The sequence below is a fragment of the Sphaerodactylus townsendi genome, linkage group LG02, assembly GCF_021028975.2.
Source record: "Sphaerodactylus townsendi isolate TG3544 linkage group LG02, MPM_Stown_v2.3, whole genome shotgun sequence".
NCBI classification, from domain to species: domain Eukaryota; kingdom Metazoa; phylum Chordata; class Lepidosauria; order Squamata; family Sphaerodactylidae; genus Sphaerodactylus; species Sphaerodactylus townsendi.
Window position 1 is genome coordinate 28,010,996 of NC_059426.1, and position 16,763 is coordinate 28,027,758.

Genomic DNA, 16,763 nt, shown 5'->3' on the forward strand with positions numbered 1-16,763 from the left:
ATGGAGGCACCAGGGAAAGCAGTGAGGTCAACACAACCCCAACGGATGGCCACGGACTTGCAGATGATCACCCTTGCTGAGGGGTGAAGGCAACCTCTCTAGACAGGTATAGGTGGGGAGGCAGGCCTTGCTGCCCCAGGGGCCCGCAGAGCACAGTGGAGGGTGGCCAAGATTCCATCCGTGCCTAATCCAAAGCAACACTCCTTGACACATCAAGCTAAGCCTCAAGGTGGCCAGAGGCTCTCGTGACAGTGGCTGACAGACCCTCTGTAACAGTACCCACTCCCAGAGGGAAGACAGAGGCCCCAAAAAGGGAGGGAAGCCTGTTGCTGAGTGTGGTTTGTTGACCTAAGGCACTCCCCTCAACACACACACACACATTCTCTCTCTCTCTCTCTCTCTCTCTCTCTCTCTCTCTCTCTCACACACACACACACACACACACACACACACAGAGGCCTTTTAAACAGAAAATCCTCTCTCTCTCTCTCTCTCTCTCACACACACACAGAGGCTTTTAAACAGGCACTCCCCTCAACTCTCTCTCTCTCTCTCTCACACACACACACACACACACACACACACACACACACAGAGGCTTTTAAACAGGCACTCCCCTCAACTCTCTCTCTCTCTCACACACACACACACACACACACACAGGCCTTTTAAACAGAAAATCCTCTCTCTCTCTCTCTCTCTCACACACACACACACACACACACACACACAGAGGCTTTTAAACAGGCACTCCCCTCAACTCTCTCTCTCTCACACACACACCTTTTAAACAGAAAATCCTCTCTCTCTCTCACACACACACACACACACAGAGAGAGAGGCTTTTAAACAGGCACTCCCCTCAACTCTCTCTCTCTCTCTCTCTCACACACACACACACACACAGAGGCTTTTAAACAGGCACTCCCCTCAACTCTCTCTCTCACACACACACACACACACAGAGGCCTTTTAAACAGGGACTCCCCTCAACACACTCTCTCTCTCTCTCTCTCTCACACACACACACACACACACACACACACACACACACACACACACACACACACACACACACACACACACACACAGAGAGAGAGAGACAGGCCTTTTTAACAGAAAATCCTGTCAGGGCAACCTGATCTGTAGTTATAAATGCTGCCACCATAAACTGAAGTAAAATAACTGGAACTTAAAGAGAGGCTTTTGGAAGCTTACACACCAAACTGGATTTTTATTCGCAGGCTGTTTTCTTCTCAGATGGGACAGAGAGGTTTTTTAAGTGTTAATGGTTTCTTAGGCAGATGTCTGTCTTAGATGTTACAGTTACAAGCAGTTTCAGTAAGAATGGCTTTTCAGTACAGACTTTAGGGTTTACACACACACTGGTGACTCTGTATGGGCAAAACTTCCACACCCGGTCCAGAACACACTCCTAAAACGCCCACCCTTCTCTCCAAAGGGATTTTTGCATTGGCATAGGAGGGTCTCCATTTAATTAATAAATTTCCCTTTAGTCTCCCACCACCGAGGCCTCTAGCCCCTGTGGGTACTCTGATCCTTCCTCTCAGTCTCTTGGAGATCACTTAGAGCCGTGGTGGTGAACCTTTGGCACTCCAGATGTTATGGACTACAATTCCCATCAGCCCCTGCCAGCATGGGAATTGTAGTCCATAACATCTGGAGTGCCAAAGGTTCGCCACCACGGCCTTAGAGGAACCTGGCCATCTAGCCTTCCTCTCTCTGCTTCTCACTGCCACAAGACAAGATCTCTAGACTGACTCTGAGGAAGTGACAGGAATCTCTTTTTGTCACACCAACTCTTAGTCTCCTTTCAAGACTCTCAATCCCCCCAACTAACTGTGCTCTTCTCTGGTAGGCTTCGTCAATTCTGGCTTTTTATAAGTAGCAGACAAGCTTGCACCTCTATCTCAGCATGGCTGCCCAGCCAGTGGGATCGGGAGCAAAGGGGAAGTGTGCCCGGTGCACACGCCACGTGCCCCTCCAAGCCATCAGAACGCTGCCACACCTCCGCAGGGGCACACGCCAAGTGCATCACACATCCCCTACCCCCGCCCCTCAGCTGCCAGCTATCCCATTACAGGTATACCAGGTTGCGCTCTGGCTGTTACTGTGGTTCTCTCGCTCTGCCTAACTGCACCTTTGCAAATTAACCCCGTAAGAGCCTATTAACTGGCCACACCCTCCATCCTATGCAATCCCACTTCCAGGAGGTGGACTCTCCATTCACTGGTAGGCTCCGTCCAGTATCAAACCTCTGCTCTATGGCTGCCTCCAAGACCAACAAATATGTTGGGGGGATAGGCTGGGTGGGTGCCCCACACCAGAGGTCTGGGAATGGGGCCAGCATTGTCATCTGTTGGAGGAGGGGCAGGGCTGGTTGGAGGAGGCCAAGGGCTCCAAGGATCCTCCAGGGGCATTACTCAGCGATTCCGGGTGACCACAGAACCATGGATCCATCCATATCACTCGGGGGTGAGCATCGGCAAGTGCTTGATAAAAGCAGACTGGAACGACAGGGATGTGGGAGCTGCAATTGTCACAGAGGGGAGGGCCTGTGAAGACACATTTCTGAGGAGACCCATAGCCCCATCAGCACACACACACACACACCCAGCACCTACACAGAACCTGGGGTCCTTAACAGCCAACACCTTCACTGGCTTGATCTCAGGAGGAGAAAACAGAGATAGCAGCAAGGCCAGAGGAGCATGTGGGGCGCAGGGGGGGAACCCTTCTGGGCCCCGGATCCCTGTTGCCTGGTGAGGGCTGTTGACTGGGGGTGGGGGGCTGGCAGATATCTCGAAACCAGTGATGCTGTTCTGAGAGGATTCTGAAGTGAGGGAGCTGTCCCCACTAGCAGCATCTGCATTAGGGGGCAAGATAGGTAATATTTGTTCTTTTAAGTAAATTGCTCCCCTGCCACACCTGAAATATATTTATGGAGCCTGGTGTTTCCCTGGGCGACTATAGCTATTTGCGGTCCTTTTCGTCTTTTTTCCATCTCGGTAGCCTTCCAGTGTCAAGATTTTCTCTGAAGATAATAGGCTCAGCTGCTGTTGTACGAGACACTTGAATGTTGTCCTGCTTGCTGCAGCCAAAGACATTACATGGCGTCAGAAGTATGGATTTTTTTTCGACCCCCGCATCCGCTAGTGCTGCAAGGCAATTTGGCTGAAAACTGGAAGTGCTGGGAACAAACTTTTTGACTGTATCTGACAGCAGCTGGAGTTGATAATGTATCGAATAAGCTGCAAGCACGACCTCTTTGGTTCTGGGACTGCCTCTGTTGCACCTCGTGTCACTTCCTGGAGCTTGTGTATGTGCCCCTACACTGGCGTTAATTGCCACTTGCAATCCCTGTGGGATTGGGCTGTTCATTTTTTATTCAACACTTTACCTACCAGTTGAGTAGATTTGCATGAGATGAGTCCTGGAGAAACCGGATGGTTTTGGTTCTTCTGACTTCAAATTAGATATTTCAAGAAATACATAGCTGGCAAATTTCTCTATCCAGCTCCCAGTTCTTGTTCAACAGCTTCTACTTCGTATTGGGATACCATGACCACCTACCAGCAGTGGCGTAGTGGTTAAGAGCAGTTGTGAGAGTGTACAGGCTAATCTGAATTCCCCAGATAAGCCTCCACTGCTCAGGCGGCAGAGCGGGGAATCAAACCCGGTTCCTCCAGATTACACCTGCTCTTTTTTTATATATATATACATATATATATATATATATATATATATATATATATATATATATATATATATATATATATATATATATATATATATATATATATATATATATATATATATATATATATATATATATATATATATATATATATATATAATTTGTTTATTGTATCATTTGAATTTTACAATTTATAGTAATTTCCTTCTTCATACATTTTCAACAATATTTTTCCCTTTTCTCCCTCCCCCCCATTACTACTTCTTCATAGTTTTGTCACACAAACAGTAGTAAGTTCGTTCTCTGTAGCCTCTTCTCCCATATTTTTTCATTGACTCGAGCTTCTTTCATCCAGTCCATGTATATTATCCATATCTTCAAAATTTCATTCTGTTTGTCTTGCCACGTGTTATTTTCATTGGATTTCATCCAATGTATGCCTGAGATCTGAATATCTGTTTGTGGGAAAGACACTTTCTGGCTGTTAATTGCAAGGCGGTTTTGATGCAGGTAAGAAACTTTTCATATTTTATTGAATGACTAAGGCTAAGCGAACTCAGCAATGAAGGAATAAGAGGGGAAGTCCTCCTATGGATTAAAAACTGGTTGAGAAACAGGAAACAAAGAGTGGGTGTAAATGGGAAGTTCTCACAATGGAGAGATGTCGGGAGTGGTGTCCCCCAAGGATCCGTTTTGGGACCAGTGCTCTTTAACCTATTCATAAATGACCTGGAAGTGAGGTGCCGGGTAGCATATGCAGGCCAAGCTTGCAGAATGATACCAAATTATGTAGCCAAGGTGGTGAGAACCACAAAGGATTTCTGCGAAGAAGAGCTCCAAAAGCCTGACCTTGATAAATTAGGTAGAGTGGAGCTCCAGAAATGGCGAATGCAGTTCAATGTAGCAAAAATGTAAAAGCGATGCACATAGGGGCAAAAAAATCCAAACTTCACATGCAGACGCTCACAGGGGTCCAGTGCTATCAGTCACAGAACCAGGAAAGGGATTTAGGCTGCCTTTTAGTTGATAGCGTTCCATGGAAATGTCAACTCAATGCATGGCAGCTGTAAAAGGGGAAAACTCTATGCTGGGGATAATTAGGAAAGGAATTGAGAATAAACACCTGCAAAGATTGTCATGCCCCTTATATAAAGCAGTGCAGCGACCGCGACTTTGGAGTACTGCCATGTCCAGTTCTGGTCGCCACATCTCCTAAAAGGATATTGAAGAGATATAGGAAAAGTAAGTGCAGAAGGGCAAGCAAGGATGATTGAGGGACTGGAGCACCTTCCTATGAGGAGAGGCTGCAGCGGCTTTGGGACTCTTTAGTTTGGAGAGGAGGCGGCTGAGGGGGATATGGGATTGAAGTCTACAAAATTATTCATGGGGTAGAAAATGTTGACAGAGAGAAATTTTTCTCTCTTTCTCACAATACTAGAACCAGGGGGCATTCATTGAAAATGCTGGGGGGAAGAATTAGGACTAATAAAAGGAAACACTTCTTCACGCAACGTGTGATTGGTGTTTGGAATATGCTGCCACAGGAGGTGGTGATGGCCACTAACCTGGATAGCTTTAAAAGGGGCTTGGACAGATTTATGGAGGAGAAGTCGATTTATGGCTACCAATCTTGATCCTCCTTCATCTGAGATTGCAAATGCCTTAACAGACCAGGTGATCGGGAGCAACAGCCGCAGAAGGCCATTGCGTTCACATCCTACATGTGAGCTCCCAAAGGCACCTGGTGGGCCACTGCGAGTAGCAGAGAGCTGGACTAGATGGACTTTGGTCTGATCCAGCTGGCTTGTTCTTATGTTCTTATGTTCTTATGAACCTCTCTGCATAGCCTGACTGAGACAGAGGCCTTCAGTTTCAAAGGGGGGGGGGTGCGTTTTGAAATAAACTTTTCTTATGTACCACAGCCAGCCTCTAGAGGGCAGCATGTTCACTCTGCATCAGGGAGAATCAATAATTCAAAAAGGCTGTCTTCTGAAGCTAAGCTTTAAAGGCAGCAGCAAAGGCTGATTATATTGTCTGGGCCAGGGGTCTGCAACCAGTGGCTCTCCAGATGTTCGTGGACTACAATTCCCATCAGCCCCTGCCACCATGGCCAGTTGGGGCTGATGGGAATTGTAGTCCATGAACATCTGGAGAGCCACCGGTTGCAGACCATTCTGGGCCAGTTGAGAAACCGCTGACTCACTCACACCCTCTACAGGCTACCTTTGTTGCCGTTGCTTTTATCTATGGAGGAGCAGGGCTACCCAGTCTCTCAGCAGGATGGGCTGTGATCAGTGGTAGAGCAGCTGTCTTACAGGCTGAAGTCTCCCCGGTTCAATGCCCAGTGTCTCCAGCTTAAACGATTAGGGAGTGGGTGACTCAGAAGATCTCCACATGAGACCCTGATGAGAGAGGCTGCCAGTCAGACTAGAGCAGGGGTCTGCAACCTGCGGCTCTCCAGATGTTCATGGACTACAATTCCCATCAGCCCCAGCCAGCATGGCCAATTTATGGGAATGAGGGGCTGATGGGAATTGTAGTCCATAAACATCTGGAGAGCCGCAGGTTGCAGACCCCTGGACTAGATAGAACTGGCCTTCATGTACCAATAGCTTGGTTCAGTACAGTGGAGCTTCTTCACTGGCCAGAGTGACGGTGCTGGAGTTGGAGGCCAGGAGGCGTGTCCCCTGGCCTTCACAGCATGACAGAAGGTGACAGGAAGTAAGCAATGTTTGAGAGGGCCGGGTGGGGGTGGGGGATACCGGTCACTCTGGCCAGTACAGAGGCTGAAAGAAGTTCAGCCCATCTTCCAGTCTGCCACTGTCACTGGGCAAATGAAGGGACAGACACGGCCAACCAGGCTGGCCTCTACTCCTCTGCCCTCTCCGGCCTCATCTTTCGGTCTAGTCTAATCGGCATCCCTGCCTTCCACCCCATTTCAACTCCAGGAACTTATTTGCAGCCTAGAAATTTCCTTTGGCAGCGTCATGATTTCAGGGCAGATTCTTTCTCTGTAGTGATTTGTGTAAGGCCTCAAGATATCACCGGTCAGCCTTCTGATGCGCTCCATACTGTCATCCATTCAAGGGCACCATTTGAGTTTTTGAGAAGGCAGGCAAAGATGTTTTCACAGCAAGATTTCACAGGCTTGCTCTCAGCTATATTCAAGATAAAAAAATTCAAACAAGTAGTGTATGTCAAGAATGGCTTTTTTCATACTTCCTAGGCAAAAACCTAGGGTGCTCTTGAAGAGTAATCACTACATGCCTCCCGTGTCTGTTCTGTGGCCTGAACCACAGTTTTGTTTTGCTACTATCTGCATACAGGCACGGCACACAGGACTTGCCTGTCATTAGCCTCTTTAACACCACCTCTGTATACCTTTGCCAAAAGATTGCCTTTTACAGTTACATTAAAGGTTCATTTTGTTTCCATTTGCAAACTGCTGTTTATTTGGTGTCAGCTGACTCTGCACACTTAAAAGTACTTTTTTTTCCCCCTAATGTTTCTTTTGAGGATTTGGGGCATGCTGAGATTTTTCACAGTTCAACAGCTTCCTTTTTAAAACGCTTTACTGTTGAATGAGGAGAAAATGCATGCATCTTTGATATCCGTCGTTGGCCTGGCAATTAAAGTATGTATTAGTACTACATCGGTGTTTGATATATAAAAGTACGACAAAAAACAGCAACCTGCTTGGATGCACCAATATCATACTGTTCGGCTATACACTGGGAGGAAGAAAAGTAAAGGTATATTACAGATGCCAGGTTTGTGCAGCAGATAGGAGGGTGTTTACTGTGCTGAATTAGAAATGAGCATCGCCTCAGACCCAAACCAGTCCCACTGAGGAAATCATACCCAACAGCAGCAACTTCTGAACAGAGCACCTGTGGTGGCAAATCAATAATCTAAAGTAAGGCGCCGGAAAATGTTAAAAATCCAGAGTTCACCTTCTTTGTCCCTCGCCTGCAGGGAGCTTGTCTTTCAGTGATCCTAAACCTGCAATCCTAATTTATTTGGAAGTGAATTCTACTGAAATGAATGGGAGAGGTTAGGAAATGATTCAGAGTGCCTTGTATTTTGGGGCTCTGGAAATGGCACCATTCTCTGAATTTAATGCTTCCGATATAGCAGGACCTTGTAAAATGGTGCTTTCCAACCCTGTCTCTCGGCAGCAAGGGGTATAATTATATAAAACCAGTGAAGTGGCCAGAAAACCATTTTGGGGTGGATTGCTATTGCACAGATGCTGTGTGCACAGTGGATCCTTCTGCAGTTCTGTCTCTCCCTGTACCTCCTTGAGCACCAGCATTCCCTCCGTGGTTTTCAATTACTATTATGGATTGTCCCCAAATCATGTATTAAAGACACAGGCAAGGAGCTATGGCTCAGATCCTGAACCTTCCTTCAGTTGTCTCAATGTAACTTCCTTCAGTTGCCTCAATATATCATCCTTCAGAGATTAAACATGTCCCTCCAGCAGTAGGCATTTTGAGCTTAGCGTCTTGTACTGAGTGGAAGGCACCTACCCCTGGAACAACATATTTCCCAGCAGAGGGCATGTTGCAGGGAAAGTTTCTTATCAATTTCCAGGCACAATTCAAGATGTTTTTTTCTTACCTTTAAGGCCCCACTCTCTGTGCCCCCCCTGCCTTCAGAGGTAAGAGTGTTAAGAAAGGACAGGACATTTTCTGTGTTGGCACCTTATCTTTGGAATACTCTTCCCCTTGATGCTTGCTTACACCTGCTTTACTTTCTTTTACTTTCTGGTAAGACAAAACCCTACTTAAAGCCGTGTGTGTGTGCGTGTGTGTGTGGGGGGGGGGGGTTTGTCTTACCAGGTTTTTTAAATGATCAGTTCTGTTTTATGGACAGTTTCGATGCTATGAAGAGGAAGAGTTGGATTTATATCCCCCTTTTCTCTCCTGCAAGGAGACTCAAAGGAGCTTACAAACTCCTTTCCCTTCCCCCCTCACAACAAACACCCTGTGAGGTAGGTGGGGCTGAGAGAGCTCCGAAGAACTGTGAGTAGCCCAAGGTCACCCAGCTGGCGTGTGTTGGAGGGTACAGGCTAATCTGAATTCCCCAGATAAGCCTCCACAGCCCAGGCGGCAGAGTACACCTGCTCTTAACCACTACACCACTGCTGCTCTTTAATGGCTTGTTTTGATATTGTTGCATAGTTTTAATTGTAAGCCGTCTCAAGCAGGCAGAGAAATATCCTGAATAATAATTTTTTTTAAACGGAAGGAGGAGTTGAGTGCAAATTGTCGTGGTAAGGAGAACAGTTTGTAGACGTATGCGCACAATTTCCAAGAAATTCCTCTGGAGTCATGTGTGATTGATAGGCGAATGTCAGAAGATAGGAAGGGCAAGCAAAGCAAGCAGTTCGATGGGAGCTGATGTTACTGATCAGCAAGACCTTGGACCATAACTGGGAGCTGCAGGAAGCAGTGACAGGTTTCTGAATACAAGCTCACAGCAAATGGGTTGAGCAAGTGCTGCCATTAAAACTGTGAGTCATTAAAAGTAAAATGCATGGACGGGAGTACCCAACGAGATAGGATAATTTTATGGTGCTTCTGGGACATAACCTGCTTCAAACCACGGTTTCAGAGCCTACAGAATGGACACACTGGTTAGCGTTGACCGCAGTTAGTGTTGATTCGGATGTGAGAACAGACCAATGTGTAATGGTAGCAAGATTTAATGCAAACAGTGCACAGCTAGACTACAGATAATGCCCAAATGTCACCATGAATTCAACACATCAAGAGTTCAGGCACTTCCGCACATGCAGAATAATGCACTTTCAGTCCACTTTCACAATTGTTTTCAAGTAGATTTTGCTATTCCGCAAAGTAAAATCCAGCTGCAAAGTGCATTGAAAGTGCATTATTCTGCACGTGCGGAAGTGCCCTAAGCAATCAGAATAATCCGAAAGTCCGAAGAATGGGACAAACTTCCCTGATACAGCCTTCTCGTAGTTGGCTGTTCCCACTTTATCAGCAGTTTAATTGATCTTTTCCATAAATCTCGGAGTCACTATCTCATTATCTGAAAGGCAATTATTTGCCATGTATAATATTAAGTATTCAGACTTCTAGGGGATCAGGACCTTGGTACACTGGATAGGACACTATCAGTTCTCTCCAGCATGGCCAATTGGCCATGCTGGAAGGGGCTGATGGGAATTGTAGTCCATTACATCTGGAGTGCCAAAGGTTCACCACCACTGCTCTAGGATGTGATGTCTTCCATTGGGCTAAGCCATTCTGTGCTTTGGAGCTAAAAAGGCCTTTTGACAGGTTGAATTCATGGTGACATTTGGACTTTATCTGTAGTCTGGTTTGTGTTTATGTGCTATCGTTTATGCGCTCTTTGTATTAAATCTGCACATTCAGCGATTTGTGTCGTCTTGGTATAGTATTGTTTTGATTTTTGTTGTTTTCACTTTACATACTACACCTTGTTTGCCAGGGCTAGAGTGTGGGGGTTACAAGAGAAAGTGAGAACAGGGAGAGCATGAAATCTTACAGCCTGTATGCCATCCATTATGGGAGAAAAATTGTTCAATTGGCAAATTGCTTCTGGTGATTTTGGCCCTTTTTACCCAGACTTGAACCATGCATATTGGATATCTCTCCCCCCTCCCCCTCCCCCCCAAAAAATGAAGTGTAAATGACCATTTGGGAATCAAGTTGATACTTGGTGGGGGCAATATTTTAAAAGACATGCTTCATTATTAAAAAAAAATACTTTAAAGCGTTTCCTCTTAAAAGTGTATTTTCACATTGGTGCCAGGAGAAGTGTTTAAGACTTAAAGCTAGCATGGATTTCCTAAGCTTTCTATATTTTTTTTGGTACTTTTGTCAAAAGCTTAGAGCCAGACAATACCTCCAGATATTGTTTTCAACCTGACAAAAGTTACATAAGAAGAGAATCCCCTCGCACTGAAAGGAAAAATGCAATTATTTTCTATTCTGAATCTCCAGACTGCTGTTTTAGAAAATCATATCTGATTATTTGCTCAGCGGAAGATTATTGAGTTGATTTAGCTGTGATTTTACTTAACAAAGCTTCAACCGAATTCCCACTGTGGAGTCCCAAAAAAGGCAGAGAGATATAAATGATACATTCAAACTGTGATTTTGGTGAACAGGGCCATCAATGCACCCCTCGGAGCTAATAGCGGAGATGAGAAACAGTGGGTTTGCTCTGAAACAAAATGTGCTGGGGAGAAACTTGACCGCAAATGATCCATCGCAGGTAATGATATTTTTATCAGTAAGCTGGAAAATGTCTGTAAATTTAAATGTGATTGCTGGCGAATTGTTACTTAACGTTTCTGTAATATGCATATCCCTAGGAAAGCGGAACAGACGGAGCCAGAGACGTGTGTCCCTTGAATTTTACCGTGTTTTTCCACTTTTGTGTGTGGGAATTAGTCAGAATGACAGATGTAAAAAGAAAAAAAACACGTTTCCCCAACCTGTGGTTTAATAAATGAAATGCCTCCTGTGGGCTGGCAGAGCTTTAATGTTTCCCAGAGAAAATGGTTCCAGCCTGCTTAGGTTAAGATTGTGTCATCGAGTTAACGCCAACTTATGGTGACCCCAGCAAGGGGCTTTCGAGGCAAGTGAGAAGCAGAGGTGGTTTGTCATTGCCTTTCTCTGCACAGTCTTCCTTGGCGGTCTCCCTGCCAAATATTGGTCCTGCCTGGCTTGAGATCTGGTGAGATCCGGCTAAACCAGGGGTAGGGAACCTGCGGCTCTCCAGATGTTCAGGAACTACAATTCCCATCAGCCCCTACCAGCATGGCCAATTGGCCATGCTGACAAAGGCTGATGGGAATTGTAGTTCCTGAACATCTGGAGAGCCGCAGGTTCCCTACCCCTGGGCTAAACCAAGCCACCTTCTCCCCCTTAGGCTAAGATACTGCCTTTTCCAGAGCCACTTCTGAATGAAGCCAGGAAAAAAACCCCAGGGAATGCTGTCCAAGGAATGCTGACCCTACAAGATGAAAACCAGAATCCTGATTCTGCATCCTGTGGGAAAGGAGCGTTCCTTTCCTTGTTATTTAATGGGCAGCCAAGCTTGGAAGAAACAAAGCAATGGTCCACGCGTGAGAGGTGACGGAGCAGACCCTCCAGATGGACTTGAACTCCTCCCACTTCCGAGTGGCAGCCAATTGGATCAGTGGCGGCAACTTCAAGTGGAGAATAGGATAGCCTTGGGTGGCAGGGCTGACCCTACTTAGCTTTCAAGGCAATAAATGTTCGGAGGTGGTTTGCCATTGCCTGCCTCACTGTTGTAACCTGGACATCCCTGGTGTTCTCCCATCCAAGCATTAATCAGGGCTGACCCTGCTTAGCATTCAAGGCAATAGATGTTCAGAGGTGGTTTGCCACTGCCTGCCACTGTTGTAACCCTGGACTTCCTTGGTTGTCTCCCATCCAAGTACTAACCAGGGCTGAGCCTGCTTAGTTTTCAAGACCAGAGGCATTCAGAGGTGGTTTGCCATTAGCTGCCTCCATGTGAGCTGAGAGAGTTCCGAGAGAACTGTTACCGCACACCTTGCCTTGCACCACAAAGAGAAAATAACATCTGGCCCAGGCAGTGTACTGCGTTTGTTGGAATGCGGAGGCTCTGTGAGACCACATGGCTGCCAGGAACGGATGGAGAGGTCAGGGAAATGCCAACCCAAATAATTGCAGTGCAGGTTGGGTCAGGTGTTTTTCTTTTATTTTCCACTCTATGGTAAACAGGAGAGATACACGAGGCCCAAACTATCTGTCAGAAATTTCTCCCCAGCAATCAAGCATCTGAATAGGAACTGTGCTAATTTTGTTCATGTCATGTGCTAATCACTCTTGTATAAAAAGCTCATGTTCAGAGTGATAGACAAAAAAAAAGTAGAGAGAGCATTTAATTTAAAAACTTTTGAAAACAATGTGATAGCTGAAAGCAGTGAGTACATACCTTCAACCAGCAAATCTTCCCATACCATGTATAAGGCTGAATCTAACCCTGTGGGATAAAATCCCCTGTAAACACCTAATAGGGTATGTTGAAGAAGAGGAGAAGTATGGATTTATACCCCGCCTTACTGTCCTGTAAGGAGACTCAAAGGAGCTTACAAACTCCTTTCTCTTCCTCTCCCCACAACAGACACTTTGTGAGGTAGGGGGCTGAGAAAATTTTCTGAGAGAACTGTGACTAGGCCAAGGTCACCCAGGAGGAACATAGGAGTGGAGAAACAAACGTGGTTCACCAGATAAGAGTCTGCCGCTCATGTGGAAGAGTGAGGTATCAAACCGGTTCTCCAGATTAGAGTCCACCATACCAACGTGGGGATCATGTGACCCACACGGGCAGAAGCCTTATGGGATAAGGGCCGCAGTTAAAAGGAGACTTAGGTGAGACAGAGGCGGATTCCTCATGGGCCACCACAGTGGTTTCCCACTGGCATGATGCCGCTGAAGCCCCGGGGCCATTCACATGCAGAGGTGGGAGCGGCTCCAGGTTCAAATGACTCCCGCAAGGAGGAGTCTCCTTCTTGTTTCCCCACACTTACCTTCTCTCCCTGCGGAGGGTCAAAGGGCAATGTGGGCTTGCCTCCCTGTCCCTGCAGAGCTCCTCCAACCCGGTGCCATTTGCATGGCACCGACAGGGAAACACTGTTTCCCAAAACAGCGAACAGAGTTTCAGCCGCGGGGGGGGGGGGGAAGGGGGGGCACACGCTGCCTTGTTGTAAAGGTGGCAGCCGTGCAAACAGTGCCCCAGGGGTGGCGTTTTTACCGTCCCTGAGATGCTCTTTTTGGCCCGTGCGGAATCTGCCAGGGTGAAAAAATCAGCTGGATCCTTCACAGTTCTCTGTTGAGCCACACTGATTTTTCTATTTGTGTGGTTGTGTGTCGTGTATATTGATGCTAACCCTTTGTCCTCTTTGAGGGGCTATTTGGAGAAATGTCTGTCAATGTTTTCTTTCTTCTTTCTAGGAATTTGTTGCAAGTGAAGGAGAAGATGACCCAGAAGTAGAATTTTTAAAATCCTTGACAACTAAGCAAAAACAAAAACTTTTGAGGTAAGTGCACCATTGTGCCGACAGTCTTACTAATGCCCGAGTTCCCATTTGGGTTGGGGATTTAGGCTGAAGTTCTGAAATCTTTCACCCCAATTACTGGGAGTGCTTTAAATAGTTCAAATTACTTTGCTGCCATGTCTGTCTATGGGGAGATAAAATCAGTATAGGCCATATAATAAAACCAATATGGTTGCACGCTTAGCCAGGACTGAGCCCCACTGTATGAAGTACAACTTGGATCTGAGTAGATATGCCTAGTATTGTAGTCTTGTCCAAAAATGACTGAGTGTATCTAAATATAAAAACATTATTTCTTCATAAACTGCAATAGAAATAGAAGCAGTTATTTAGGGAAGAAGAAGAGTTTTGGATTTATACCCTGCTTTTCTCTCCTGTAAGGAGTCTCAAAGCAGTTTACAAACTCCTTTCCCTTCCTCTCCCCACAACAGACACCTTGTAAGGTAGGTGGAGCTGAGAGAGTTCTGAGAGAACTGTGTCTAACCCAAGATTACTCAGCTGGCTTCATGTGGAGAAAGAAAAGCAAATCCAGCTCACCAGAAAAGACTCTGCCGTTCATATGGGGAGTCAAACTCAGTTCTCCAGATTAGAGTCTACTGCTCTTAACCATCACACCACACTGGTTATAATATCCCTTAACTGAAAAATTCACCAGAAAGCTGGTTCTAATGTTCAATTTTTGGCTTTTTAAAAGTCAATTTTAAGTCACTTGCCCCTGCTTTCATTTGTTTGCTGTACATAAGGTAGCAATTGGATTGTTTTTATACTAAGGACAGGTATCTTTAAAAAGACTAAGGTTGGTAAGCTAGGAAAGCCAAGTAGGTGTTTAAAAAATAAATAAACCCATTACTGTCTGGAATGCATTGTGCACTATCTGCTTAATTACCAGCCTGTAAGAGACACAGTGGTGGCGGTCTATTGTTAAAAACAATCTCTCTCTGTTTACTGCTCTACCTTTTTCTGTGTTCAAAATGAAAGGAAACTGGACCGCCTGGAGAAAAAGAAGAAGAAGAAGAAGAAAGATCGGAAGAAGAAAAAGCAGCAGAAGAGAAAAAGCAAAAGTAAACAGAGGAAACATAAGAGCAGGTCCTCTTCCACATCCTCCGGTGAGTCTTCAGTAAGCAGCAGCGGTGGAGAGACTGACAGGCCAGATAAAGCCGCACAAAAGAAGACGGATTCTAAGGCAAGAAGAAAAGGCAAGTTTTCAGAGGCCAGCAGCAGCGATTCTGAAGGGGAGGCAAAGACGAAGGGAAAACTTTACGAAGAGCGCTCCAGCAGTCATGGTAACAAGGACAAAGATGGGGAGAAGTGCAGACTTTTAAAGCAAGGTAGTTCTGGAGAGAACAACAAACGCAGCTCCCGGGAGAGCAAAAGAGAGCCCAGGAGCAGAAAGGAGGATGGCACAGACAAGAGAAGAGAATCTGAAAGTCACCGGAGCAACAGCAGAAGCCAGGAGGAGAGGAGCGGGAGAGGTTCTCGCACAGTGCACCGGAGCCGCAGCCCCCCACCGGAGCGGCACAGGGGAAACAAAACGGAAAGCCATCCCTCAGGCCTTTCCAGAGAGCAGCGCAAACACAGGGAACGCGAAAGAGAGGAGTCTGTGGAAAGGGAGCTGAGAGAGAGAAGCCGGAGGAGAGAGAGGAAAAAATAGATCGTGTGGGAGGCAGGCGCACCCTCTCGTCTCTTCTGTTGTTCCTTTTGTCGTTGAACACCCGTAGTGAGGGTTGCAGGCACTCACCAGTTGGTTGTTTTCCATAAAATGTCACCCACCTACTTCCAATAGCCCTGAGCTTAATCTGAACAGTGTCTTCTTCTGTTGGGTGTGTGTGTGTGTGTGTGTGTGTGTGTGTGAGAGAGAGAGAGAGAGAGAGAGAGAGAGAGAGAGAGAGAGAGAGACAAGCCACTCAATTTCATTTTGGCTTGGAAATTATTTGATAAATCATTTTTTTTTTCGTTTTCGTTTTAGAGACTCAAGTACAAAAAAAAATGCTTGGCCTGCCTCTGTAAAAAGTAGAGCTTTGCCAGTGATTATCCCCCCCCCCCCTTGCTTTCTGACGGATATAAATACTTTGGTGAGATGTGCGGGGAAAATAGCACTTGACATAGCTCTAGATAAAAATTACTATTTGAGAACACAGAACGTTTGATTGTTTTTGAAAAGGAACGGGTTTTTCCTCCCGTTCCACCTAAAGAGGACAATTTTGTGAGTTAAAACAAGAGAGCCACATGGTTCCACATAAATGTGTAGCTAACATTTTGGCCCCCTGCAGAGCATAACTTAGTCAACCCCGTCCAAGCGTCTTGAACCCCTGTTGGTATATCTCTGTACACTGTCAAGTTATTGTTCAATAATTTCTCCAGACATGAGAAGAATATTTACTGTCTTCTGGGTTTTGTCGGACCGAGTACTGGAGGAATCTAAATGCCAGACCCGCGGTTATCTTGTCAGACAGCCCTTGTATTTCTTATCCCCCTCTCCACCCAATGCTATAAACCTGGGAACTGGATTAAATAAATTTTGGTTCCAAAAGTTGGATTGCTTTGCCTTCAGGGCTACTTCAGCTATTTCGAACGCACGGCTGGAAAGTCCAGATGCTGATTTCTTTCATGCTTCTCCATGAGGCAGAAAACTCATTTGTTAAATGTCAAAAACTGAACTCTGGACGCAAGCAGGGGACTTTTCCAGGTCTCCGTTTCCACTGTGATGTGAATGGAGCCTCCTCAAGTTGCTGTGTAGTGTCTTGCAGAATCTTTTGCCCATTCTAGTGGTTCATGGAAGCTGACTTCACCACCATTTGCCTAGCTCAGCCTTACATGCGTGTTGCGCACCACCTAGCTATTTTTCACAAGAGGCACTAAAGTTTATGAAAGCATCAGATGCCGAGTATAAGCATGATTGAAGTCTGTGTTCGCTTGTTAAAGCAGTTGTTAAAAGAA

At 45.9% G+C, this 16,763-nt stretch overlaps 1 protein-coding gene across 1 annotated transcript in view; it reads left to right on the forward strand.

Annotated features, from left to right (window-relative positions):
- CIR1 (corepressor interacting with RBPJ, CIR1) overlaps positions 1-16,356 on the forward strand; it is a 34,690-nt gene extending 18,334 nt beyond the window's left edge. The window contains exons 8-10 of the mRNA XM_048484394.1: positions 10,884-10,990; positions 13,723-13,808; positions 14,805-16,356. Of these exons, the coding sequence (XP_048340351.1) occupies positions 10,884-10,990; positions 13,723-13,808; positions 14,805-15,477 (866 nt within the window). The 3' untranslated portion in view covers positions 15,478-16,356. The remainder of the gene's footprint in view (positions 1-10,883; positions 10,991-13,722; positions 13,809-14,804) is intronic.
- The last annotated feature ends 407 nt before the right edge of the window (positions 16,357-16,763 follow it).